Genomic DNA, 27,977 nt, shown 5'->3' on the forward strand with positions numbered 1-27,977 from the left:
TTCCTTCACACCCACACTCTTCCAGAGCAACAAATTGAACATATGCTTATAATGTCTTATCCAAATCAGGTGGTTCAGAATTAACCGAATTTAAAGGATTAATTTTTTTTAGACCAAAAGTCATCAAAGTTGCATTTTGGGGACCTAATTTAGAGTTCTCTTCTGTTAAAATATGCAGATGGAAATACCGGTAGGTGCCTTTCTATTTATTCATCTCAAAGTGTTAGAAAACTTTTCATAACATTTTGTACAGCATGTTTTATGACAGTTGTATCAAGGCTGATTTTCTAGACATCTCAAGCATAGATTTGTTTTATTCCTTTGCAACCAGGTGAGACATAAACACAATTACAGGACCACTTAGTTTTATAAATAATATTGGCTTTTACAAGCCTACACTTGGTTATATAAATAATACTGGCTTGTACAAGCCTCATGTTCGTCATAGTTAATATGTTTGTGTGATAAAATGTCTAAGCTCTCAGCTCGTCACTATGTACAACCAAAGTTGAAATGGCACAATCTATCAATTTCAGTGACTTTGTAGCATCATTTGTTATTGATGCGTGTATGGTCGAGGGGTATAAAGGTTTGTGCATGCAGGCAAGGGAATGCTTGAACTGATTTGCAATTACAGAAATATGTCAGTTTTCATTGCAAATGAGCCAGTTTAATTTACCGGTAATCCAGTCTTGAAATGTGCAGAGGTAAATGTCATGGAATGATTTTAATAGAGTAATGTTGTTTGTGTTCCTCATAAATGCCTATGCCTCGAGTCAGTTATATGAGCAAAATTTTAATTTTTGATGCCGACTGCAGGATTGTATCACAGACCATTGTTAATTTGTACCAATAATTTCTTCCCTTTGTCATCTAGGGTGACCAAATACAGTCAAGTGTAGACGTAGAAATGCCTCCATCTGGAAAGGTCGCCGAGGACTCTGAAGATGACAAACAAGGTAATGGTAACTACACAACATTATTACATACACACATACTGGATTTAGGCTGTAATGAGTTGTACAGGTTTGCTTATATTAGGTACATTGCTATGACAAAATGCTGTACAAAATATTGTTTGTTGCAAATGACCATCATATGTAATTTATACAGGGATTACACCAATTTGTAAAAATGTTGAGATCCGTCATTTCAGTATAATTAGTATTGGTATTCTAGTTTGTATAAAATAAACTATGTAATGTGTGTGTGTGTGTGTGTGAGAGAGAGAGAGAGAGAGAGAGAGAGAGAGAGAGAGAGACAGAGACAGAGAGAGAGAGAGAGAGAGATGTTATGCTATACCTGGATCATATAGTAGAATGCTTGATACATTAAGTGAATTTTTAAATATGAAGAGATGTTGCCATCCAGTTTAAAAATTATAAACATTATATTACCTGCTTGATATTTAAACATTTATTTAATGTTATCAAGTATTCTTCTGTATGATCTAGGGATAGCACATTCCATTCCGTTTGGTGTATATAAAATTCCCTAACATGTACGATAATATTATTTCTTCACAAAAGATAATAACCTCTATGTACCTTGATTTCAATCACAGGAATCTGCAGCAACTATATTTAGATGGGACTCTATTACTAGGTCGATATATGTGAGTTTGCTATGCATGAATTCATATGCAAGTGACTTTGAGGCATCATTTGTTGGCGAATGTGTGGATAGTCAAGGGGTATAAAGGTTTGTGCATGCAGGCAAGGCAATGGGTGCCATAATCTTAATAGAGTATGAATTAAAAAATTCTCTAACTGGTATGATAATACAATTTATAAGGGTGTGTGTGTGTGTGTGTGTGTGAGACATGGCAATAAATGATAACAGGATGCTTCCTTCATAAATTTTACATTATGCCCATTCCCCTACTCTGATATGATAATATATGCATCATAATGGTTGTACCAGTTAGGGAAGTAACTAATCTGAAAGCACCAGACATGAAACAACAAGACTTGGTTAGGGAATTGGCTTACATTATATAGGAACAGAATGAAATAACAAGACTTAGGGAATATCTTACTTTCCAGGGCAAAGTACATGACGTACCAAGACTTGAGATTTGGATTTTTAATGCGGCTTTCACAATTTTACAGTCATGTTGCCATTACGTCTGCATTGTGGCAGTTTATATTGATGCATTGCATTGTGCATCATCCTGCAGACATGTATCATGTCCCACCAAGTCACATTATTCAGACACCAGGCTGACTAGTCTTAACACTAAACTCAATGCTGAGTGCCTAGTGAAGCAGCTGCTAGTACCATTTTTCTAAGTCTTTGGTATGATTCAGCTGAAGTTTGTTCCCATGACCTCCTGCATAAGGCGGATGCTCTATCCACTTAGGACACAGGAGCAGTCAACTAGACTTACGAAAGAATTATCTTACTGTACCTATCAGCATACATGAAATAATAAGACTCAGAAAATGGCTTACTTTACACAGCAACACATGAAATAACAAGATTCAGAAAGTGGCTTACTTTACACAGCAACACATGAAATAAAAGACTCAGAAAGTGGCTTACTTTACACAGCAACAGATGAAATAAAAGACTCAGAAAGTGGCTTACTTTACACAGCAAAACATGAAATAACAAGACTCAGAATGTGGCTTACTTTACGCAGCAACATATGAAATAACAAAATTCAGAAAGTGGCTTACTTTACACAGCAACACATGAAATAACAAGATTCAGAAAGTGGCTTACTTTACACAGCAACACATGAAATAAAAGACTCAGAAAGTGGCGTACTTTACACTGCAATACACGAAATAACAAGACTCAGAAAGTGGCTTACGTTACACAGCAAGACATGAAAACACAAGATCCAGAAAGTGGCTTACTTTACATAGCAACACATGAAATAATAAGACGCAGAAAGTGGCTTACTTTCCACAGCAACACATGAAATAAAAAGACTTGGAGAATAATTGGCATGTTGTACATAATTGAAATAACAAGACTCAGTTAGGGAATTGGCTTAATTTACACAGCAATGCATGAAGCAGATCACCAAAAATATATGAAACTGATGTGCATTCCTACAACTACTTCTGATTTTGTTTCATGATCTGATGGAAATTGCTGATAGGTATTCTGATAGCCAGATCAATATGTATCTAGCACTGTATAATTACCACGTGGTTCATATGTAAATATGTATCTAATACTGTGTGATTACCACATGGTTCATATGTGAATATGTATGTAGTACTGTATGATTACCATATGGTTCATATGTGAATATGTATGTAGTACTGTATGATTACCACAATCACATGGTTCATGAAGCACTGTATGATTATCACATGGTTCATTGGTGAATATGCATGTAGCACTGTATGATTACAATATGGTTAATATATATATATATATATATATATATATATATATATATATATATATATATATATATATATATATATATATTTATATATATATATATTTATATATATATATATATATACATATATCACTCTATAATTACCATGCGGTTCAAATGTGAATATGTACTCAGGTACTCAGACCGAATGCCTAGTATTAAAAAGCAGAATAATGTATACAATGATATAGGTAAGCTTTAAAAAGTTTAGGTTTTCTATAAAGTTGGGTCTAGAATGACAAATTCAGGTAATTTTGTCACCATATGAGTGTGGCTCTAGGAAAAATGTATTAGTCAAAAGAGAGACAGGTTAGAAATTCACAATTTCTACTATTTTTAGCTCTACTAGTCATAGTCCAGAAAAAATTAATGGAATGGCATGCTGTACATTGTCTCTTTAGCACCAGTCATTACTGTTGATCTTCCTAAACCACTTGGACCATGGCCATGAATCATGTACATTTGGTCATCCTGTGGTTTGGTGGTTCCAAAATAAACTACCTAGACAATTGCCATGAAACTTGTACATTGGATCATCCTGTGGTCTGGTGGTTCCAACATAAACTACCTAGACAATTGCCATGAAACTTGTGCATTGGATCATCCTGTGGTCTTGCGGTTCCAACATAAACTACCTAGACAATTGCCATGAAACTTGTACATTGGATCATCCTGTGGTCTGGCGGTTCCAACATAAACTACCTAGACAATTGCCATGAAACTTGTACATTGAATCATCCTGTGGTCTGGCGGTTCCAACATAAACTACCTAGACAATTGCCATGAAACTTGTACATTGGATCATCCTGTGGTCTGGTGGTTCCAACATAAACTACTTAGACAATTGCCATGAATCTTGTACACTGGATCATCCTGTGGTCTGGTGGTTCCAACATAAACTACCTAGACAATTGAAATGAAACATGTACATAGAACCATCCTGTGGTCTGGTGGTTCCAACCAAAACTACTTATACCATTGCCATGAAACTTGTAGGGTGCCCTGAGTGGCCGAGTGCTCTAAAGCCCTCTCCATTACGGATCACTGCCATCTCACCTGTTTGCATGGGTTTGAGTCTCGGATTCAGCCAGTTTGGGTACGTGCGTGGGTTGGTGGTTCTTTCTAGGGTTTTCCTGGGTTCTTCCTCCACCATTAATACTGGCAATCATGTATAACTTATTTTGTGCTGAAAAATGGCGTTAAACCCTACAACAACATGAAACTTGTACATTGGATCATCCTGTGGTCTGGTGGTTCCATCCTAAACTACATAGACAATTCCCATGAAACTTGTACACTGGATCATCCTGTGGTCTGATGGTTCCATCCTAAACTACATAGACAATTGCTATGAAACTTGTACATTGGATCATCTAGTGGTCTGGTGGTTCCAACCTAAACTACTTAGACAATTACTATGAAACTTGTTCATTGGATCATCTAGTGGTCTGGTGGTTCCAGCTTAAACTACTTAGACAATTGCCATGAAACATGTACGTTGGATCATCCTGTTATCTTTTGGTTCCAACATAAACTATTTAGTTGCCAGGAAACTTGTACATTGGATCATCCTGTGGTCTGGTGGTTCCAACCTAAACTACCTAGACAATTGTCATGAAACTTGTACATTGGATCATCTTGTGGTCTGATGGTTCCAACCTAAACTACTTAGACCATTGCCATGAAACTTGTAGGGTGCCCCAAGTGGACGAGTGGTCTAAAGTGCTCTCTGTTATGGATCATTGCCATCTCAACTATGTCTGCGTGGGTTCGAGTCTCGGATTCAGCCAGTGTTGGAATGTATAAAGCTTACCAGTAGCTTCTTGTGGGTGGATGGTTCTTTCCGGGGTTTTCCCTTTGTTTTTTTCCCACCATTAATACTGGCCGCCATGTATAGCCTATCATGTGCTGAAAAATGGCGTTAAACCGTACAACAACATGAAACTTGTACATTGGATCATCTTGTAGTCTGGTGGTTCCATCCTAAACTACTTAGACAATAGCCATGAAACTTGTACATTGGATCATCCTGTGGTCTGGTGGTTCCGTCCTAAATTATTTAGACAATTACCATGAAACTTGTACATTGGATCATCCTGTGGTCTGGTAGTTCCAACCTAAACAACTTTGACAATTACCATGAATCTTGTACATTGGATCATCCTGTGGTCTGGTGGTTCCATCCTTATACTACTTAGACAATTCCCATGAAACTTGTACATTGGATCATCCTGTGGTTTGGTGGTTGCGTCTGAAACTACTTAGACAATAGCCATGAAACTTATTGGATCAAACCGTGGTCTTTTGGTTCCATCCTAAACTACTTAGACAATTGCCATGAAACTTGTACATTGGATCATCCTGTGGTCTGGTAGTTCCAACCTAAACTACTTAGACAATTACCATGAATCTTGTACATTGGATCAGCCTGTGGTCTGGTGGTTCCATCCTTATACTACTTAGACAATTCCCATGAAACTTGTACATTGGATAATCCTGTGGTTTGGTGGTTGCGTATGAAACTACTTAGACAATTGCCATGAAACTTATTGGATCAAACCGTGGTCTTTTGGTTCCATCCTAAACTACTTAGACAACTGCCATGAAACTTGTACATTGGATCATCCTGTGGTCTGGTGGTTCCGTCCTAAACTACTTGGACAATTGCTATGAAACCTTTACATTGGATCATCTTGTGGTCTGGTGGTTCGCCTGAAAATACTTAGACAATTGCCTTGAAACTTGTACATTGGATCATCCTGTTGTCTGGTGGTTCCATCCAAAACTACTTAGACAGCTGCCATGAAACTTGTACATTGGATCATCCTGTTGTCTGGTGGTTCCATCCAAAACTACTTAGACAGTTGCCATGAAACTTGTACATTGGATCATCCTGTGGTCTGGTGGTTCCGTCCTAAATGAAGGTTATGCTGCTTGGACTTCCAGTATTGCCAATACTACTGATCAAATGGATATATCAACATTTTCACTAAAAGACATTTTATGATAGTGCTGTCCAACCTGCGGGCTGGTTTTAAATGGCCTACTACAGGTCGAGCAGCAACATAGTCGTTGCTTTTTGTTTTTCTGCTGCTGCCCTAGGCTTGAAGAAAAATATTTTTCAGTGGCCCATGGTGTAAAAAAGGTTGGACAGCACTGTTTTATGATATTTAGTTGGTCCTTAATCAAAATAATGCCAATCTAATATTTAATATAGTAACCATGGCATCCACCTCGAATTATTATGTAATCACTTCTTTTCTGAAAAAAAGTCATATCACCATTGGGTTTACATTACAATAATTCACACTGGTCTTAAATTATTATGGTGCCAATCTAAATTCCAGTTTGGTCAACATGGTAGTCATCATGAAAATTTTGTCACTACTCTTTCCTAACAGAAAGTCCTATCAACATGGAACACTTATTATCATTGCTTGTTGTCCCAGATGAATATGCTATTGATCTGGCTTCCAGTATCACTTCCACAGTGGCCATCTTAAATCTGTTATAATTGCTGCTCAGTGAAAAGTCATATTGACATTTTTTTCTCCAGACGTTTTCTAGTTTGTTTTAAGTTAAAATGGTGCTGATCTAACCCGCAATATAGCTGTTATATTGGCTACTTTGAAAGCCTTTGATATTACTTCTCATTATAGATGGATGGTCATATTAAAATAGGGTTTTCACCTAAAGGTCTTATGATGTTGGTCTTAAATGAACATTGAGCTGGTCTGACAGCTGGTATAACCACCATGCAGCCATTTGAATTTTTTTTTTGTTGTCATTGCAGTTTCTGAACAGCTGGTCATGATGTATGTATATATACATGGTGTTTTCAGCAAATCATGACATTGATTTGATCCTTAATGGAAATATTATCACTAATGCATCCTGTTGTTTGCCACAGTGGCTTTTTATTTTAAAATCTTGTTATTGCTCAGAAATATCATGAGATGACCCTTAGCCTCATAGCATCTCTTGTTGTTTAGGCAGTTGATAAACATCTGCCAAAGGGACACAGTGCTGTATACTCTAAACAGAACACCTGCTGACTAAATGACTCAGTGTAGTGCATGTTAAATTCAACATATGTTTTGTCCTATCCAATTTACCTTTTTGATATAAGAACATCTGATCCGTGTAGGTGTATAATTTTTTTCCACAGGATAATTTGTATATGCTTTAAATTCTTGAGAAAACTACTTCACCTTCAAATCAGTAAAGCTGTGTTACCAACCAAAGCTGACATTTCACAGCTTCTAAATCTACAGATCCATTGTGTTTTACTGCATTACTATGTCTTCAGGATTTGATAAGTCTGTGACAGTCGGTGTTGCCTGTATTGATATCAGAGTCTTAATATCCAACTTGTTGATGCCTGCATTCATATTTATGATCATCCAGACTCACGAAAATGCTAATAAAATACACAGGCTCCATTTTTTGGAGAGTGTAAAATCAAACCCAGCTACTTTAAATAGCAGATTATGACTATATCATAAATAAGAACCTTTTGATGTAATATAATGGTCATTTGCCTCAGGAGCTTTAGTGGGGCTCTAGTTGGCCTAGTGTTCTAAATCACTCACCTTTACAGATCACTGACATTTCTCCTCTCAACTGCATGGGTTTGAGTCTCAACTCAGCCATTATGCGAATGTGAGAAAGCTACCAGTAGCTTCCTGTGGGTTGGTGGTTCTTTCCAGGGTTTTGGATTCTTCTTGCATGTCATGTAACTACAAACCAAAACCATTCCTACAGTTTTGATTGAGGGTACGTTTCCCCAAATTTGCTGCTATGAAAATGGGATATAAATTCTTGATGTTTATTTTAGGTGCCAAAACAGCTTCCATGCAGTTGGAGTAAACGGTGTCAAAGCAGGCACTTATGTGAATCAGATGGAATCATCAAATACTTCTACCATGAGAATGTAGTAGACGAGTCCAAAGTGCTCATACGGGGTGAAGGGTTATACATAATAAATGGTCTTGCCTTGAATTGCTGGAAATTATTTTCAGCCATTAGAGAATAAGCCTCATAAATGGACTCATTTATAATTTTTGCTAGACTAATTCACAGGCTACATTTATATCAGAGCTGAAATAATCCTCATTTAAAAATGCTTTTAAGCTATTACTTAGATGGATAATTGAATATCCAAATTGTAAAAAAGATAAAACATTTCTTCATATTAGACAGTTTTCATTTCAAAGACCAAACCACTTGCAGACAATATATGTCAGGAAGTGAACATTTGTGAAACTGTACATTCCATTATAACCACAGCATGACAATACTGGGTGACAGAATGCAGCTTGTAAGTGAAGAATTTCCAACATGAGAAAGGGAGCTAACTCTCCTGGTATGTAAATGTACACGATGGGATGTTGTTTAGGACAATATTGGTGTAAGTTCTAGCCTGATTAAATTTATTGCAATATTACCTTAAAGAAAACTAATGGGTTTTTTTTTGTCCATTGATGTCGATCATGATGACAGCTTCATTTATCTGTTGTCAAGCATTGTGTTCGGAGATGACTAATCACTAATGAGGCCAATCCAGGCACAAAAGTCTATCCCACATTTCGACCACACAAGGTTTGGTATAGAATTAGAGGTGTTGACAGCTCTGGCCAAATGAGCGGCACATTTTCTCTTCACCTCATCAATTTTTGCTGTTCTGCTGCACAGGGGCCAGATCTGATCTTGCTGTGCCAGGATTGATGGTCTTGTGCAGAGGTGTCCCATGAGGCACTATTGATGTGCAAGTCTTTCAGGGATCTCTTAAGTGAGTCTTTGAAGTACTTCTTTTTCCTCAAACAACACGCTCTTCCCTCACAAAGTTTGCCAGAGAGCAGCTGTATTTTCAAATACATACATCTGGCATATGAACGATGTGCCTTGCTCATCTAACTTGGGCTCTTTGCAGTGAATGAAGATAGAGGGAATGCCAGCCCTAATGAGAAATTCGGTATTAGATGTTTTGTTTTACCACCTTATCCACATCTTTCGGAGCTCATGTGGAACTGAGGTGTCGGGAATTTCTGCTATAGACAATCTACATCTTGCTGGCATACAGGAGGGTTGCAAGCACTGCAGCATGGTACACATATACGTTCAGTTTGGTGGTAAGACTGATTCCTCTGTGGTCCCACATATTCCCCCTTGTCTCCCTAAGGCTGAACTGGCTGTGGCAATTCTGCTGTTGACCTCAATGTCAATGTGAGTGCTTCTGAGAGGATGCTGTTCAGATACATGAAGCTGTTAATGGCCTGGAGAGCTTTTGGCCATTCACTGGGATGCTTGGTTCAAAATATGGCTTCCCATGGGCAAGTTGGTACATGTCTTTGGTCTTGTTGTTGTTGTTGTAGGGTTTAACGCCACTTTTCAGCACACGATAGGCTATACATGGTGGCCAGTATTAATGGTGGAGGAAGAACCTGGGAAATCCCTAGAAAGAACCACCGACCCTCGAGAAGCTACTGGCAAGCTTTCTCACATACCCACATTGGCCGATATCCGAGACTCGAACCCACACAGACAGAGGTGAGATGGCAGTGATCCATAACGGAGAGTGCTTTAGACCACTTTGCCACTCGGGGTCCCTCTCTTTGGTCTTATTTGGTGCTGATTGTGAGGCTTTAGTTGTCGCGTGCCTCAGCAATTCTGTCCATGCAGGTCTGCATGTCTTCTTTTGAGCTGGTATTGAGGGTACAGTCCTCCGTAAAGAGCATTTTCCTGATGACTGTTTCGTTCACATTCATGACTGCATGAAGTTGCTCAGATTAGAACAACTTACCGTCAGTCCTGTATCTAATAGGGATTCCTTTATCACTGTTTTGGAATACATATGCTAGCATGGCAGAGACCATTATGCTGAGAGTGGCTGCACCAATGCAGCCTTGTTTGATGACGTTTGTGACTGGGAAGGCATCTGAGAGTTTGCCATCGTCCATTATGTGGGCTACCATGTTGTCCTGGAACTGATGAATGACCGTGATGAACTTATAAGGGCATCCAAATTTTGCCATGATTTTCCAAAGTCCATCTCCGCTGAGTGTTCAATGCTTTGGTCTCTGTATATGCAGCGGTTTTCTGCAAGCATTGTCTCAATCTCCTGGTTGTTTCTCAACAAACCAATCTACAAGTTTTCTCGTGGGTCGGTGGTTCTTCCCAGGGGTTTCCTGGGTTCTTCCTCCACCATTTATACTGGCCGCCATACATAGCCTGTCGTGTGCTGAAAAATGGCGTTAAAACCAACAACAACAACAACAACAAGTTTTCTAGTTTGCTATCCATAATCCTAGAGAAGCTTTTGGCAATTGAGCTATTTTTCAGCTTCAAGATGTTAATTCTGTTTACAATCTTTTTACATTGGTAACGTCTCTTGGGCTGGACGTGAAGGTCGAATTTGGACACAATTAGCCATTGGTTCATCAAACAATCAGCACCACACAAACTAGATGTATACTGTATTCAGTTCTAATCTATGGTATAGTTTACTGTTAACTTAGTGCATGCATAAAAGAAGTGATTATGTTTGCACTGCAAGAGAATGACAATAAACGTTATATATACACATTTGATAATTTCCTATTTAAATGTTAGTGTTCTCCTTTCTTGAATGATTGTTGTACAATTTGATTCCAGGCCCAGTCATTCCTGTGGAGATTCTTCGTATGGATGATAAATCCCTTATGTTGTACAAAGAGGCTTTGCGCGATGGAAAGGAGAAGGTTTTTAACATTAGAGTAATGGTGGTTGGGCAGTATGGTGTTGGAAAGACAACATTGACAAAGCACCTCCTTGGGCAGAAAGTTGATATATCAGAGAGGAAAAGCACCGAGGGAATCGAAGTACACAAACATTGTTGTAAAATCAATATGGACACTGGTGAATGGATAGTACAGAATGAAGGTAGGCCATCGTTTTCCATGAGCTTTACAATAAAAATAACACAGGAAATGTGCTATTCTTTCATAACAATGATGCAAAATTTCTATAATTCCTTCATTATTATGCAAACAGTCATTAAACTTTGGATATAGCTGAGGTAAGTTGTCTGATGTCTGCCTTCTAATGTCCATCTGTCCGTAAGCAGAAGTTCACTTTCTCTGCTCCTCCTGAACTACGTGGAAGATTGCCATGATCCATTACAATTACATATGCATCTCAAGTTCTAGTTGATCCTAAATGAATCTGGTGCTCCATAGTAATATAGAATGGTTACCATAGCAGCCCTCTTGAAACAATATTGGTCTGACTACATTTTCTAAATGGATAGTCACATCAATTTAGGATTTTCACTGCAAGACTTATTATGATGTCTAGCTGGTCCTAAATGAAAAGTGCACCATTTGGTATCCCAAATGGCTACCACAACTGTCATCTTGACAATGTTATTAATTTTACTACATCTGAACAAATCGTCGGGGGTTTTCACCTAAGAATTCTTATGGCTTCTAATTGGTATTAATAAAGTAGTGCTTAATTGATATCCCATGTGAGCACTATGGCAGGCATTATTATTACTACTCCATGATCGAAAGTCATATTAACAGTGGTACTTCCCCAGATGACTTATTATTGATGTCTAGTTGGTTCTAAATGAAAATTGTACCTGTCTATGTACAGTATGGCCATCATAGTAGCCGACTTGAATATATTGTTATTGTTACTCCACCAGATGACTCATTATGATATCTAGTCCTGACTGAAAATGGTTGAAATTCCTTATCTCAGATATAGATGCCTCAATCACAGTTTTCACCAGCAGCTTTTCAATGGTGTCTGGTTTGTCCTAATTGAAAATGTTGCTGATCTCACATCCAATATCGCTGCTACAATTTCTAATTTGAACATCCTTTCACTCAAGAATATCAGAGACTCAACACTCAGAAATGACAAGGAAGAAATGGTCTTATCTTTTTCCCTGGATATTCTCTTTCGACAGTGGAACCACAGGCTCACTGATATATTTTATCTTTGAACAGTGTGTGTATATGTGTGTGCAATTTGGATTTTTAACGCAGTTTTAACAATTTTTCATTCATATTGCTATGATGTCTGGCAGTGTGACAGCTTATAGTGATGTATAGTACTCGAGCATCGAGCCACAGGCATGTTTATATACATGTTTGAACAGGTTTATAGACTTACATTTATAACGACTGGGAACAAATGCAGAACATGTGATTCTTGTGGTTTCATTTCATAAAGGATATGTTGGTGTTCAAAGCAGGTTGTGGTGTGGTAAAATCATTATACCGGGCACATATTGGTGTCAGCAGGCTGTGCCAAGTTAAAATCATGAAAATATTTGAGATCCTTGTTATTTCACTCATGTGATTATATGAATATTTTATGAAAATTAATATTACAGCTATTAGTACTGGATTTTACTTGTTTGTGTTATTTTATTTTTTCACCAGAAGATAGATACTAAATGGAGAGAAATTCATTGATATGTTTAGGGCCTGATAGTGTGAGTGTCAGACTCAAAAGTTCTTAGGGCATTTATTGGTGTTAGGATAAAATCTTGGATGTTGAACTTATTTGGGTTGTATGTTTAAAAGATAATGCACATTATCAGCTTTGAACATGGCATTCCGCTGACTTGAGACAGGGATGACGTTACCCAGGTGAAGTGTGTGACTAAGTTGCCTAAAAAATGCAAACTTTGCCTTCTTCTGTTAGGAAAAAAAAATATTTCCCCGTGTGATATTTAGAGGTACATTAGGTTATAATAACTGTTGAGATGCATATGCTGCCTTGTTTTGGCCAGGTTTGTACCAATGTTGTATCTCAAGGCAAAATGTAGTCATCAATCCATCACATAACTGGTGTTGTTATCTATTATGCCAACATGTAAACTCTTGGCAGGCATGATTTTTGATAGAAGATTGACCATTTACGCTTTCTAAGTAAGATATCAACTTTTACTGCCCGATTTCTGTAAGTTATTGATGATAACAACATACAGACTTGTGTTTCTCACTGTAAACAATAGTATGTAAATATCATTTTGTATTTTAAGAATAGAATGAGTGATGTGAACATCTTAACTTTCATGTATACATCATGTTCTACATAAAATTAGTTTGAAACGATAAGTGAACCAGTCATAGGGAATAATGGTGGACATCACTGTGTCTCAGAAGGTATCACTTTATTTGATTGTTTACATTAATTAATGGGCAAATATATTCACTTACAGATACAATTCATGGAAATAAGTCTCTAAATAGTATGATATTGGAGATTTAGCTTTTAAATGCAATTATGTTGGTCAGAAACATATCGAGCAATGCTGGAATATTCAAGAGGCGCTGTAAGGTCAAAGTTGTTTTCTGTCACCATTCCTTTTTGTGAAAACACCAAAAATAAACCTAACCATACTGAGTTTTGAACGGCAACTTTTTGAAAAGTTTCTCTATAGCTTCATGTCTAGTCTTCTTTAGCATGTCTTTGGTTTACAACACTTCCGTTCTAAATCATACATTAGGTTGGAATGTTTTTACAGCGGTGTAGAGTATGACTGATGAAATGCAAAGACAGAACAAGGCAATAAGTATAGAGTCCTTTGGAGGGTCATATTTTAGACCATAACTTACCTTGTTTAAATGGGGGTAGAGGAGGAATTTTCCCATTTTCTCTGAGAAAATTGGTTGCCAGTGTCACTGTTCTTCAGTCCTGCATAGTAGAAAAATATAATGCAGTCCTGAGTTTAATCACCAGCATGGCAACTCCATGACTTGAGATTGCAACAGTTAGATCCAAGGTTGTTTGATCAGCTACTGAAATTACTCAACAATGAATTTCTCAACTAGTAAATAAATTTGTATTCTGTAAGTCATGCTTAGAATTGTCTCACATAATATTAGCACATACAGTATTAATGTTAATGGTAATACAATATGTGAACAACCGAAACAAGTGCAATATTGCATATTTAAAACAAGGCGTTTATCATAAAGTTCTATAATCTCGTTAAGACCAAAAAGTTATGTTCTGTCTAGTCGAATAGAAGTTGTTTGAGATTGCCATGAAGTCTGTACAGGAGCAGAGGGATGAAGTTTTGGACTTCCAATGTTTGTCTGAACATGTGAAGTTAAGTCAGATCTGCCTTAGATATAAATAGAAGAAATTTAAAAGAATCCTTACAAAAAAATCTAGTATGGGATAGGAATGCTGATGATTTGACCAAAGAGAATCTGGTTCAGAAATGCATTTTTTTTCAGAAGTATTTATTTTAATGTGAGAAGAATGTTCATGTTTCTAGTAGCAACGGCTTGGGTCTGCCATGCATTTTGATGATGCCTCAGGCCCTGGAAGAAGGGGTCCCGAGTGGCCGAGTGGTCTAAAGCGCTCACCGTTCCGGATCACTGCCATCTCACCTCTGTCTACGTGTGTTCGAGTCCAAGGCTCGGCTAGCGTGGGTACGTGGGAAAGCCTGCCAGTAGCTTCTCGTGGGTCGGTGGTTCTTCCATGGGTTTTACAGGGTTCTTCCTCCACCAGTTATACTGGCCACCATGTATAGCCTATCTTGTGCTGAAAAATGGCGTTAAACCCTACAACAACAAGGCCCTGGAAGAAAGGTACCACCTCATGTTGCGAAATTACATCATTTGACCTTAATGAGTTAAACATTTCAGCCTTATGTTTTGGGTTGTGTAGCTGTTAGGTAATGAAGAGTGTGGGATTCTGTTATGAACTTCAGAGACTGGAGTAAAGCTATTCAGATGATCTGGCGTTGTTTTGACCTTTGTACATGAGAACTATCATTAGCACTACTGGTCATGGACCAGAAGAGATTATGGGATGTGCTAGCATTTGTCATTGGTCCATTTGCACAAGTTTGAAATTGCCACTTCACCTAATTGCGACTTGGAGTTTTGCTTTTGAAACACGTTCATCCATAAGGTATAGGTAGTCCTAAATTAAGATAAACCTACTCAGATGTCAGATATGGCTTCCATGGTGACCATCTTGAAAATCTTGTTTATGACTATGGTTAGTGAATGGATGCTCATGTCATCATAAGGTTTTCACTAATAGACCTTTTGTAATTACTAGTTGTAACTAAATTCAAATGGTGCTGATCTGACATCCAGTGGCAGTTATCACAAATAAGTGTCATATTTCCTCATCAACAGTTTGTCCTTTGAACATGAGCTTTCCACTAAATAATTTTTTATGGTATATATATATATGTAATTGGATAATTGGTCTTATGTGAAGATCTGACTGCTACGGTGGCCTAGTGCTTAGAGCGCTTGTCTCGGATGCGGGAGGTTGTGGGTTCAATCCCAGGCTGAGTCATACCAAATACTTATAAAAATGGTATTAACAGCTGCCTCGCTTGGTGTTCAGCATTAAGAGGTTAGTTTTAGGACTGGTTGGCCTGGTGTCAGGATAATGTGACTGGGTGGGACATCATGCTGCATTTCTGAAGCATGATGCCCCTGGACTAGACATCACTATAAACTGTCATATTGCAGACATCGTAGCGATATGACTGAAAAATTGTCAAAGCGATGTTAAAAATCCAAAACACACACACACACACACACACACACACACACACACACGTATGTGAAGATGGTGCCATTTGGCATACAATATTGTAGCTAGCAGACATTTAAAAAAATCTTGCAATTACTACTAGTTAAGGGGTCCCGAGTGGCCGAGTGGTCTAAAATGCTCACCGTTACGGATAACTGCCGTCTCACCTCTGTCTGCGTGAGTTTGAGTCTCAGGCTCAGCTAACATTGGCACGTGAGAAAGCCTGTCAGTAGCTTCTCATAGGTTGCTGGTTCTTCCCTGGAAACCCAGGGTTCTTCCTCCACTACTTATACTGGCCACCATGTATAGCCTATCTTGTGCTGAAATATGGCGTTAAACCCTACAACGACAACAACAACTACTACTTAATGGATGGCCATGTCAACATAAGGTTTTCACTAGAAGACTCTCTATGATTCATAGTTTATCCTAATATGGCTGTCAAGGTGGACTTCTTGAAAATCTTATCAGTTCCTCACCTGAATGGAAGGTTGTATCAAAACTCTGCTTTCACTAAAATATTTATTATGATGTCTAGTTGGTCATGAATGAAAGTCTTGCTGCTAATGCATTTCCAGTATATATGCTATGATCATGAACATCATTTGTTATCACACTTCCTCCTGCCATTTTGAAATGTTGGTATCACTACTCCTGAACAGAAAGGTATATGTGCATAGGGTTTTCACTAAAAGACTTCTTTCAATATCTACTTTGTCCTAGGTAAATATGATGCAGATTAACCAACCTACTATGGCCACCATGGCAACCATCTTGAAAATATTGGTATCACTGCTCCAGAACGGAAAGTTATGTTGACATCGGGCTAAAGACTTCTTTTAACATATTCATTTTACCCTAAATTAAAGTGGTACTGATCTGACATCCAATAAGAGTCATCTCAAAAAATTTACCATATTTCCTCAGATTGTCGTATGAACATGGGGGTTTCACTAAATTACTTTTGATGGTGCCCAGTTGGTCCTATGTAAAAATGGTGCCCATGTGTCGTTCAGTGGGGTTTTCACTAGAAGACTCTTTATGATTTCTAGCTGGTCCTATAGTGATGAACTTACTCTCATCCACTATAGTGGCCATGTTGAAAATCTTGTTATCACACTCACACACTCATGAATGGTCATATTAACATAGAGTTTTCACTGATTAATTTCACATGATGTATAGTTGGTCCAATCTGAAAATGGTGCCTCTCTGATGTAAGTGTTACTACCGCAACAGCCATCTTGAAAGTTTACTGATCGCTACTTCTTCAACAAGAATTGCTATATCAACAGCGGGTTTTTACTCCGAGACATCTTTTGATGTCCAGTTGGTCCTAAATTAAATTGGTAGGGATCTGACATCCAATCGAAGTTCTTGTTGGCCCAGAATGAAATGGTACTGCTCAAATATTGCTGCCATGGTGGACGTCCTGCAAATTTTACCACTTCTCCTGAATGAATGGTCATCATTTCACTAAAACATGTCTTATGATATAAACTGGTCATAAATAAAAATCTTGCCACTAAAGCACATCTAGCATGGCTGCTACACCAGCAGTCTTGAAAATCAGACATGGCTGCCATAGTGGCTAGTTTGAAAATGTTGTTAGCACTATTTCTCCAGAATCGATGATCATATCAGCATTGGGTTTTCACTAAAATACTTCTTTTAAAGCTTGTTAACCCTAGTAAGTAAAACTGGCACTGATGTGATGACCAGATTTTGTCCATCATGCAATGTTGTTTGTGCTACTCCTGAAATGTACTAAGACTCTATGGTCTTAAAATAAATAGCAGAAAAAGTGAAACCAACAAGTTTGTTAAAATTTGACAAGTATTTTATTGCCCCAGAATTCAGTGTGAACGTTTAGAAGGACCCTTCAGTGTTGTGAATTAATTCCAATTAATCATGAAAGTTCTATCACATGTAAAAACATAAAATGTTCTGAATGAATTCCATATCTTGAATCTGCTGACTTTCCAATACCCCTTAATGAGCTGTTGTGCCAATAATTTTAATGTGTTGTTACAATTTAGAACATTTTATAATTCCAATGAATAAGTTAAATAAATGATTCCTCTCAAATTATAACTGAACCCAGCTAAATTACTGATATGAATGAATAATCATTTACAAGGCCAGTGGATATTTCCTTCAGACTTACTGATATGAATGTATAGTTATTTACTTCGTCCACCTAATATACAGATTCTCAACTGACATATGACACAATAACATACTCTGGAACAAGGCCAGTGGATATGTCCTTCAAATTTGTAGGCAAGGTCAGGTCTGCTTGCTTAAAGTTGTAGCAAATAACCTTACAAAAATCAGGTAGACCATACTTTGTTTCCAAGGGAATTCTATTTACACACAGTTGAATGTCCATCAACTGTGAAGTTACTGACCTTGACTCTTAATGATGTCATCCCACTGCAATGGGATACACCTAAAACAAAACAGAATGAATAATTAATATACAGTACTACAAATGAGACAAATACTATACACAACCTCCATATGGGTATTTCAGTATGTAAGCTCGTTACCATATACATTATATCTTACCAGATTTGAAAACTAGAAATTTACAATTGTTACAGTTCTTTCGAATTAGGATTATCACTATATGCAAAAGTAGAATGAGTAAAGTATTGTTCATCCAAAGATGAGAGATTTGTCAAGGGATTTTATTAGTAGGCAGGGAGGCGATGTTAGTACATCATGCACTGTGATCGATCACTCACTCACTTAACTCACTTGTATGCTCATTCATGACAAATATATACATAGGTCACATATACGTTTCTACAGAAGCTTTCGCAAAATAGAAGAAAGAAAAATAAATATATATATATATATATATATATATATATATATATATCTTTTCATTATGAGTGGTCCAACTACTGGCCTGCATGTGATTTTCTTTGGCAGTACTCATACAAACGTTCATTATCTAGTTATAGGATTATTATTATTATTATTATTATTATTATTATTGGTCCTTGGGGTTATACTACTTTTATTTGGTATATGTTACAGTGCATACATATTTGGGGCCAATGGTGGCAGAGTGGTCTAATGCACATCCCTTTACTGCCATCTCATATCAGTCTGTTTGGGTTCGAGTCTTGGGCTTGGCCAATATGGTTATATAAGAAAGCTTGGCAGTAGCTTCCTATGGGACAATGGTTCTTATCAGGCTTTTATCAGATTCAAAACTGCATTAAAAAATTGCATTAAACACAAACAACAAGATAAATTTACATGGTATGACTGGTTATTCATTTCAGTAACAACTATTATATAACCAATTAAGTGTTTATCATTTTATTTTCTGAGTGGAAAATGTATCACATAAAAAGAAGTATCAAAATTTATAACAACCTCAGTCTACTAAAAGGTGCTGTTGTGTTGCTGTGGTAGTGATTTATGCAAGCATTTGTAACTAATATAAAATCTTACATTAGATTAGTATTATATGTTATGCAGAGACACAGTAAACAATACTTATTAAAATAATTCATCACTTTATTTGGCAATGCTCACTGAGATGATTGATAACTTTATTTGGATATAAAACATTTATCTTCCTTTTGTTTTTTAAGATTCTGATCAGCTGACTCGCCTTCAGCGTATTGTAAAGCTCCTGACTAATAAAACAGAGAGGTCAGAGGTCAGTGGTGAGCAGGGAGAGCATGGAGAAATCATTTATCAAAATGATTTTAGTGACACTGATGAGGATGATATAACATCCAGCACAACCGTCATCTATCAGAATGATTTCAGTGACATCGAAGATGATGACATGCCAACCAGTCAAGAGTCTGACATTCACCAGAAAGTTAATGTAAACTCCCAAGCACTGGAGGTGATTCATGATGCCATTCTTGAGAGTGGAAAACCTGAAAGCAGTACAGGTGATGCAACAATGGAATTCCTTCAGTTGGTCAGTGAGAAGGCAGACGAACTAAAGAAGAGTTTAGTAGAGTACGCCGTATTGGCAATATGGGATTTTGCAGGCCAATATGTATTCTACACTACACACCAGACATTTCTTACATACCGTGCGATATACCTCTTGGTTACCAATCTCAGTCAACAATTTACAGATCTTGTGAAAGATGATGATTGTTACTTTGATACAGAGGGATTAAAATTGCATCAAGTTCAAGGTAATGTTAATCAACACCCAGTGACAAAACTAGTTTTCAGTATTGTTATGACATTCATTTTAATGAACATTGAATGTGTTGATTAGCACAATTTGCTGTTCCAGACTAGATAATATCTACAAATAAAGCCTGATAAATGTTTGCCCTATGACCCTTATGGAGAGTTGAGCTTGCCTAGAATTATGAGAACATGATATACAGTGAAAGTTATCAATTCAGGTTAATTACAAGGAAGAATATGGCAAGAATAACTATTATTTCATAATATATCAATATTTATTCTTAGTAAAATGCAAGCAGATGCCCTGATGTGGGTCAATGCACTGGAAAAACCTAATTGATACATGATATTTGTCATGTATTCCAAGTATGGCCTCAATTTCACTTTATGAATCTTACTCTAAGAAAGAATAAAATAACAATAAAAAAGTTGTTTGCTTCAACACTCACTGATTTCTGAATCAAGGTGAGGAACTAGGTCAGCATTAGATATATGTTTTCTGTTATTAGTGTTTTCGAAAAACAGTCATGTAAAACTGAACTGAGTTTCTGGAAAATGCCAATACATTACAATAGCACGTAATGGAATATAAAAAATTTAATAGTAACAAACAAACAAATTAAATCAAATATAAATTAAATATACATAACAAAAACTAATCCTAGAGAAAATGAATGATTATGAAGACCTTAGTTGCTATTTGAATGCATGTTATCTTCTAGAGTACAACCATTTGAATTCATACTTTCTTCTAGGGTAATAGAACCAAGATATATATAATTTTGCAATAATGATAGAATTGATTTTGTGTAGGAGTGCAGGCTGAAAGGATGACCCACTTGCCTGTAGATGGACCACTGTGTTATACAGTATTAAATTAATTATTATTATCTTTAATGTCTGTCATTGATCCTTTGCAGAACTGGTTGAAGTTTGGCTCAATTCAATACATTGCTGTTCACCACCCCAGGCAGATGGTTCCCAAGTTACATCCCCTGCAGGTGGCAGCAGTGTGGCTTCCACTGCAGCTGGAATCACAACGACTTCAACTACAGCCGGCATCGTGGTGACATCACCAGCAACTGGCATCACAATGACATCCCCTGCAACTGGCATTACATTTACATCTGCTGCAGCTGGCATCACAGTGAATTCCATTGCAGCTGGCAGAACAGTGACTTCCACTGCATCTGGCATCATGGTGACATCACCAGCAACTGGCATCACATTTACATATCCTGCAGCTGGCACCACAGTGACTTCCAGTTCAATTAGCAGCACAATGACATCTGCAACAGCTTCCAGCACAGGGGCATCCCCGACAATGGGAATCACTGTTACATCCTCATCAGCTGATACCATAGTGACATCCCCTGGAGCTAGTACCTCAGTGACAACCCCAGATGTTGGCATCCCATCTGCCCCACCTGTGATTCTGGTTGGTACACATGTGGATAAAATCAAAGAGGTAGATATAAATGTTATTAAAAATAAAAGAGTTTTCTTATTCTGCTTACATTGCCTGTGTGGTTTGATGTATCAGCTATAAAAGTTGTACTGCTTACATTGCCTTTGTGGTTTGATGTATCAGCTATAAAAGCTGTACTGCTTACATTGTCTTTGTGGTTTGATGTATCAGCTATAAAAGCTGTACTGCTTACATTGCCCGTGTGGTTTCATTTATAGCTATAGATGTTGTGCTGCTTACATTGCCTTTGTGGTTTGTTGTATCAGCAATAAAAGTTGTACTGCTTACATTGCCTGTGTGGTTTGATGTATCAGCCATAAAAGTTGTGCTGCTTACATTGCCTTTGTGGTTTGTTGTATCAGTTGTAAAAGTTGTACTGCTTACATTGCCTGTGTGGTTTGATGTATCAGCTATAAAAGTTGTATTGCTTACATTGCCTTTGTGGTTTGTTGAATCAGCAATAAATGTTGTACTGCTTACATTGCTTGTGTGGTTTGATGTATCAGCTATAAAAGTTGTACTGCTTACATTGCCTGTGTGGTTTGATGTATCAGCAATACAAGTTGTACTGCTTACATTGCCTGTGTGGTTTGATGTATCAGCTATAAAAGTTATACTGCTTACATTGCCTGTATGGTTTGATGTATCAGCAGTAAAAGTTGTACTGCTTACATTACCTGTGTGGTTTGTTGAATCAGCAATAAAAGTTGTACTGCTTACATTGCCTTGATGGTTTGATGTATCAGCAATAAAAGTTGTACTGCTTACATTGCCTGTGTGGTTTGTTGTATCAGGTATAAAACTTGTACTGCTTACATTGCCTGTGTGGTTTGATGTCTCAGCTATAAAAGTTATACTACTTACATTGACTTTGTGGTTTGATGTATCAGCAATAAAAGTTGTACTGCTTACATTGCCTTTATGGTTTGTTGAATTAGCAATAAAAGTTGTACTGCTTACATTGCCTGTGTGGTTTGATGTATCAGCAATAAAAGTTGTACTGCTTACATTGCCTGTGTGGTTTGATGTATCAGCAATAAAAGTTGTACTGCATACATTGCCTTTGTGGTTTGAGGTATCAGCAATAAAAGTTATACTGCTTACATTGCCTGTGTGGTTTGTTGAATCAGCAATAAAAGTTGTACTGCTGACATTGCCTTTGTGGTTTGTTGTATCAGCTGTAAAAGTTGTACTGTTTACATTGCCTGTGTGGTTTGATGTATCAGCTATAAAAGTTGTACTGCTTACATTGCCTTTATGGTGTGTTGAATTAGCAATAAAAGTTATACTGCTTACATTACCAGTGTGGTTTGATGTATCAGTTATAAAAAGTTGCACTGTTTACATTGCCTGTGTGGTTTGATGTATCAGCTATGAAAGTTGTACAGCTTACATTGCCGATGTAGTTTGATGTATCAGCTATAAAAAGTTGTACTGCTTACATTGCCTGTGTGGTTCGATGTATCAGCTATAAAAAGTTGTACTGCTTACATTGCCTGTGTGGTTCGATGTATCAGTTATAAAAAGTTGTACTGCTTACATTGCCTGTGTGGTTCGATGTATCAGCTATAAAAAAGTTGTACTGCTTACATTGCCTGTGTGGTTTGTTGTATCAGGTATAACAGTTGTACTGCTTACATTGCCTGTGTGGTTTGTTGTGTTATCATTAATACTTGGTATGAAATAGTAAAGCCATGAGTGACTCGGTAGGTTATTAAAAACAATTGTGTTATTACCAGAGGTGATGTTTCTCTTTATTTGAACCACACAATGGTATCAATGTATTTTGCACATTACCCAACCTCATGTTGCCTTTCTGAAGCACTTTTTCTCTCCTTGCAGCTCCTTTCAAAATCTGATTCGTCTTCACTCCTCAGTTTCCAATCTGACTCACAAATAGAAGAGATAAACCACTGCTTTATCATGACACTTATATATGCTTGTCAGCACCACATTGATCTGAAACCTTAAAAGTTTTGTAACCAAACATCCCATCTACTGTCCAATGTGGACTGCATGCTGAACCGATCCATCTAAAAAATGATTGATCTAGTAATGCTTATGAGAGATGCCTCGAGCCTCCTATGTGTATAAAAACTGAATTCACTTGGGCATTGCAATCAATATGTTATCTTCGCCCTCGACATCACCACACTGCTGCTGTGCATTTTAGCAGACTTATGCTGTTTGTGGCAACTAATCTCAGCAGTTAATTTTTTACAGTTCTAATCAAGTGAAGTCGATTTGGAGCTTGTGAAACTGAGACATGGTCACATCAAATCAGTCTATGTTATATGTTTTGCTGTGCATTACCTATATCAGAATTTATAAAATAGGCCTTGTACTAACCCATTCTTATGTTACTCAAAGTGGTTGATAGATTAGTGTTGTATTTCTCAAATGGCTGATAGAATACTTTGTATTAGGTTACACATTGTTATGTTTATCAAATGGCTGATTCTTAGTGATGTGTTACTGAAATGGTAGATAGATTATACAGATTTGTATTTCTCAAATTGCCGATAGGTTGACATTGATGCATATATTATGTTGTATACTATTATATTTATCTAGTGTAGACAGAAGCAATTATTTACCTCAGTGTATTAAGAGCTATTACACCCTAAGTATCATTGTTATCTTGTCTGCAATCCTACTTCCATAACAGTTTATAGTGTATTTACTTAATTGACACATGTAAGATGTCTCTGTAATCCTAATTCCAAACAACTTTTAGTGCATTTACTTCATTGACACATGTAAGATATCTTTGCAATCCTACTTCCAAAAACAACTTTTAGTGTATTTACTTCATTGGCACATGATGTCCTTGCAGTGGTATTTCCATACCAACTTTTAGTGTATTTGATTCATTGACACATCTAAGATATCTTTTCAGTCCTACTTCCAAAAACAACTTTTAGTACATTTACTTCATTGACACATGTAAGATATCTTTGCAATCCTACTTCCAAAACAACTTTTAGTGTATTTACTTCATTGGCACATGATGTCCTTGCAGTGGTATTTCCATAACAGCTTTTAGTGTATTTGATTCATTGACACATCTAAGATGTCTTTGCAGTCCTACTTCCATACCAACTTTTAGTGTATTTGATTCATTGACACATCTAAGATGTCTTTGCAGTCCTACTTCCATACCAACGTTTAGTGTATTTACTTCATTGACACACGAAGATGTTTTTGCTGAGTGGTACTTCCATACCAACTTTTAGTATATTTACTTCATTGACACATGTAAGATGTCATTGCAACCCTACTTCCATAACAACTTTAAGTACGTCCCATGCAATACATAGATCTCAGTACGTCCCATACTATAAATAGCTCTCAGTATGTCCCATGCTATACATAGCTTTCAGTACATCCCATGCTATACATAGCTCTCAGTGCATCCCATGCTATACATAGCTCTAAGTATGTTCCATGCTATACATAGCTCTAAATATGTCCCATGCTATACATAGCTCTCAGTACGTCCCATGCTATACATAGCTCTAAGCATGTCCCATGCTATACATAGCTCTCAGTACATCCCATGCTATACATAGCTCTCAGTGCATCCCATGCTATAGATAGCTTTAAGTATGTCCCATGCTATACGTAGCTCATCTAGTTTTTATGTCCTTTTCTTGCAGGATAAGCGACAAGAAATCATCAGAATGTATTTCCCACAGATTTGCCAGATTTTGAATGATAAGCCAGCCTTACGTCATGTGACGACATTTTTTGCCATTGATAACACCCAGCATGAACCTCAGTTACAGGCATTGAAAGACAGGATTTTTCAGTTGGCTAAAGAGCAGCCATATTGGGGTGAGGAAGTGCTGACCAGTTGGCTACCTATGGAAGATGCACTAATAAAGCTTAAATCTGCTGGAAAAAAGGTAAAATAAAAGGAAATAATACCGCAGAAATGTACAGCTAACCAAGCTTATAACTTGCTTTCGTCATATATCAGTCATCTTGCTTATTCATCAATATGTTATGCCCCCACTATCTGCAGATGGGACATATTGATTTGTAAGTCTCTGACTGTCGTTATATATTTCTGCATATCTGCACATCTGTATGTTGCAGTGAAAACAAACACCCTTCAATGTGCTTTCTTGAGGTAGATTTATTTTTATGGTAATAATCTTTCGAACCTAATTTAACAAACTCCAGTCCTGGGAAATAGTACTAGGAACTATTAAGAACTCCTTGTGGCAATAAACGGAGCCAAGAGGATGCCCTAACAGGAGCTCAGATGAAGCACTATGAGGAAGAACTTACAGGCACTCTGAGGAAGAACACACAGGCGCTCAGAGGAAGAACTATGAGGAAGAACTAACAGGCATTCAGAGGAAGAACTAACGGGCATTCAGAGGAAGAACTGTAAGGAAGAACTAACACGCACTCAGAGGAAGCACTATGAGGAAGAACTTACAGGCAATCTGACAAAGCACTATGAGGCAGAACTTACAGGCACTATGAGGAAGAACTTACAGGCACTCTGAGGACGAACTAACAGGCACTCAGAGAATGCATTTTGATGAACTTACAGGCACTCTGAGGAAGAACTAATGGGCACTCAGAGTAAGCACTATGAGAAAGAAAATACAGGCACTCTGAGGGCGTGTGTTGTGTTATTTGGGTTTTTAACCTAGCTTTTAACAATTTTTCAGTCATATCGCTACGATATCTGCAGTGTGGCAGTTTATAGTGATGTCTAGCACTGAGGCATCATGCCGCAGACATGTGGCATGATGTTCCACCCAGTCACATTATCCTGACACCAGGCCGACCAGTCCTAACACTAACCTCTTAATGCTGAGCGCCAAGCGGTCCAGCTGTTTGTACCATTTTTGTAAGTCATTGTTATGACTCGGTCAGGGATCGAACCCACGACCTCCCACATGCGAGGTGGACACTCTAACCACTAAGCAACTGGAGCGGTTGTCACTCAGAGAAGAACTAACAGGCACTTTGAGGAAGCACTATGAGGAAGAACTTACAAGGATACTGAGGAAGAACTAACAGGCACTCAGAGGATGCCCTTTGAAGAAGAACATGCTGGCACTCTGAGGAAGAACCATGAGGCACTCTAAGAAATCACTATGAGGAAGACCTAATATAAAGTCTGATGAAGCACAATGAGGAAAATCTTACAGGCACTCTGAGGAAGAACTGACAGGCACTCAGAGGAAACTCTATGAGGAAGAACGTGAAGGCAGTCTGAGGAAGCATTATGAGGAAGAATGTTAAGGCACTCTGAGGAAGAACTTACAGGCACTCAGAGGAAGAACTAACAGGCACTAAGAGGAAACACTAACAAGCATTCAGAGGATGAACTATCCGGCACTCAGTGGAAGAACTATGAGGAAGAATTTACAGGTACTCTGAGGAAGAACTAAGAGGCACTTTGAGAAAGCACTATGAGGAAGAACTAACAGGCACTGAGAGGAAGAACTAACAGGCAGTCTGAGGAAGAACTATAAGGATGAACTTACATGCACTCTGAGGAAGCACTATGAGGAAGAAAATACAGGCACTCTGAGGGGGGGGGGTGTGTTATTTGGGTTTTTAACCTAGCTTTTAACAATTTTTCAGTCATATCACTTTGATGTCTACGCTGTGGCAGTTTATAGTGATGTCTAGCACTGGGGCATCATGCCGCAGACATGTGGCATGATGTCCCACCCAATCACATTATCCTGACACCAGGTCGACCAGTCCTAACACTAACCAATTAATGCTAAGCGCCAAGCGAGGCAGCTGTTTGTACCATTTTTGTAAGTCAATGGTATGACTCAGTCAGGGATCGAACCCACGACCTCCCATATGCGAGGTGGACACTCTAACCACTAAGCAACTGGAGCGGTTGTCACTCAGAGGAAGAACTAACAGGCACTTTGAGGAAGCACTATGAGGAAGAACTTACAATGACGCTGAGGAAGAACTAACAGGCATTCAGAGGATGCACTTTGAGGAAGAACTTGCTGGCACTCTGAGGAAGAACCGAAAGGCACTCTGAGTAAGCACTATCAGGAAGACCTTATAGGAAGTCTGATGAAGCACTATGAGGAAAATCTTTCAGGCACTCTGAGGAAGAACTAATTGGCACTCAGAGGATGCACTTTGAGGAAGAACTTACTGGTATTCTGAGGAAGAACCAAGAGGCACTCTGAGTAAGCACTATGATGAAGACCTTATAGGAAGTCTGATGAAGCACTATGAGGAAAATCTTACAGGCACTCAGAGGAAACTGTGAGGAAGAACGCACAGGCAGTCTGAGGAAGCATTATGAGGAAGAACTAACAGGCACTGAGAGGAAGAACTAACCGGCACTGAGAG

The 27,977-nt window shown here is 37.9% G+C and overlaps 2 protein-coding genes across 2 annotated transcripts in view; both read left to right on the forward strand.

The window, feature by feature from the left end:
- Nucleotides 1–27,977, forward strand: part of LOC149789845 (uncharacterized) — a 244,281-nt gene that overhangs the window by 185,030 nt on the left and 31,274 nt on the right. The window lies entirely within an intron of this gene.
- Nucleotides 911–27,964, forward strand: LOC149789847 (uncharacterized). Its single transcript, XM_089971997.1, has 6 exons — nucleotides 911–959; nucleotides 11,057–11,323; nucleotides 19,585–20,151; nucleotides 21,073–21,620; nucleotides 25,280–25,528; nucleotides 27,875–27,964. The coding sequence occupies exons 1-6, from the start codon at nucleotides 911–913 to the stop codon at nucleotides 27,962–27,964; spliced, it is 1,770 nt and encodes a 589-aa protein (XP_089828123.1).

This window comes from Sinohyriopsis cumingii, chromosome 10 (assembly GCF_028554795.1).
Source record: "Sinohyriopsis cumingii isolate HCF-2022 chromosome 10, ASM2855479v2, whole genome shotgun sequence".
NCBI lineage: Eukaryota > Metazoa > Mollusca > Bivalvia > Unionida > Unionidae > Sinohyriopsis > Sinohyriopsis cumingii.

Bases quoted from the DNA above. Each gene is read 5' to 3' on its own strand.
- LOC149789847 (XM_089971997.1), top strand. From the start codon at position 911: ATGCCTCCATCTGGAAAGGTCGCCGAGGACTCTGAAGATGACAAACAA. The intron at 960-11,056 runs GTAATGGTAACT...ATTTGATTCCAG, and splicing joins CTCTGAAGATGACAAACAAG to GCCCAGTCATTCCTGTGGAG. The intron at 21,621-25,279 runs GTAGATATAAAT...CTTTTCTTGCAG, and splicing joins ATGTGGATAAAATCAAAGAG to GATAAGCGACAAGAAATCAT.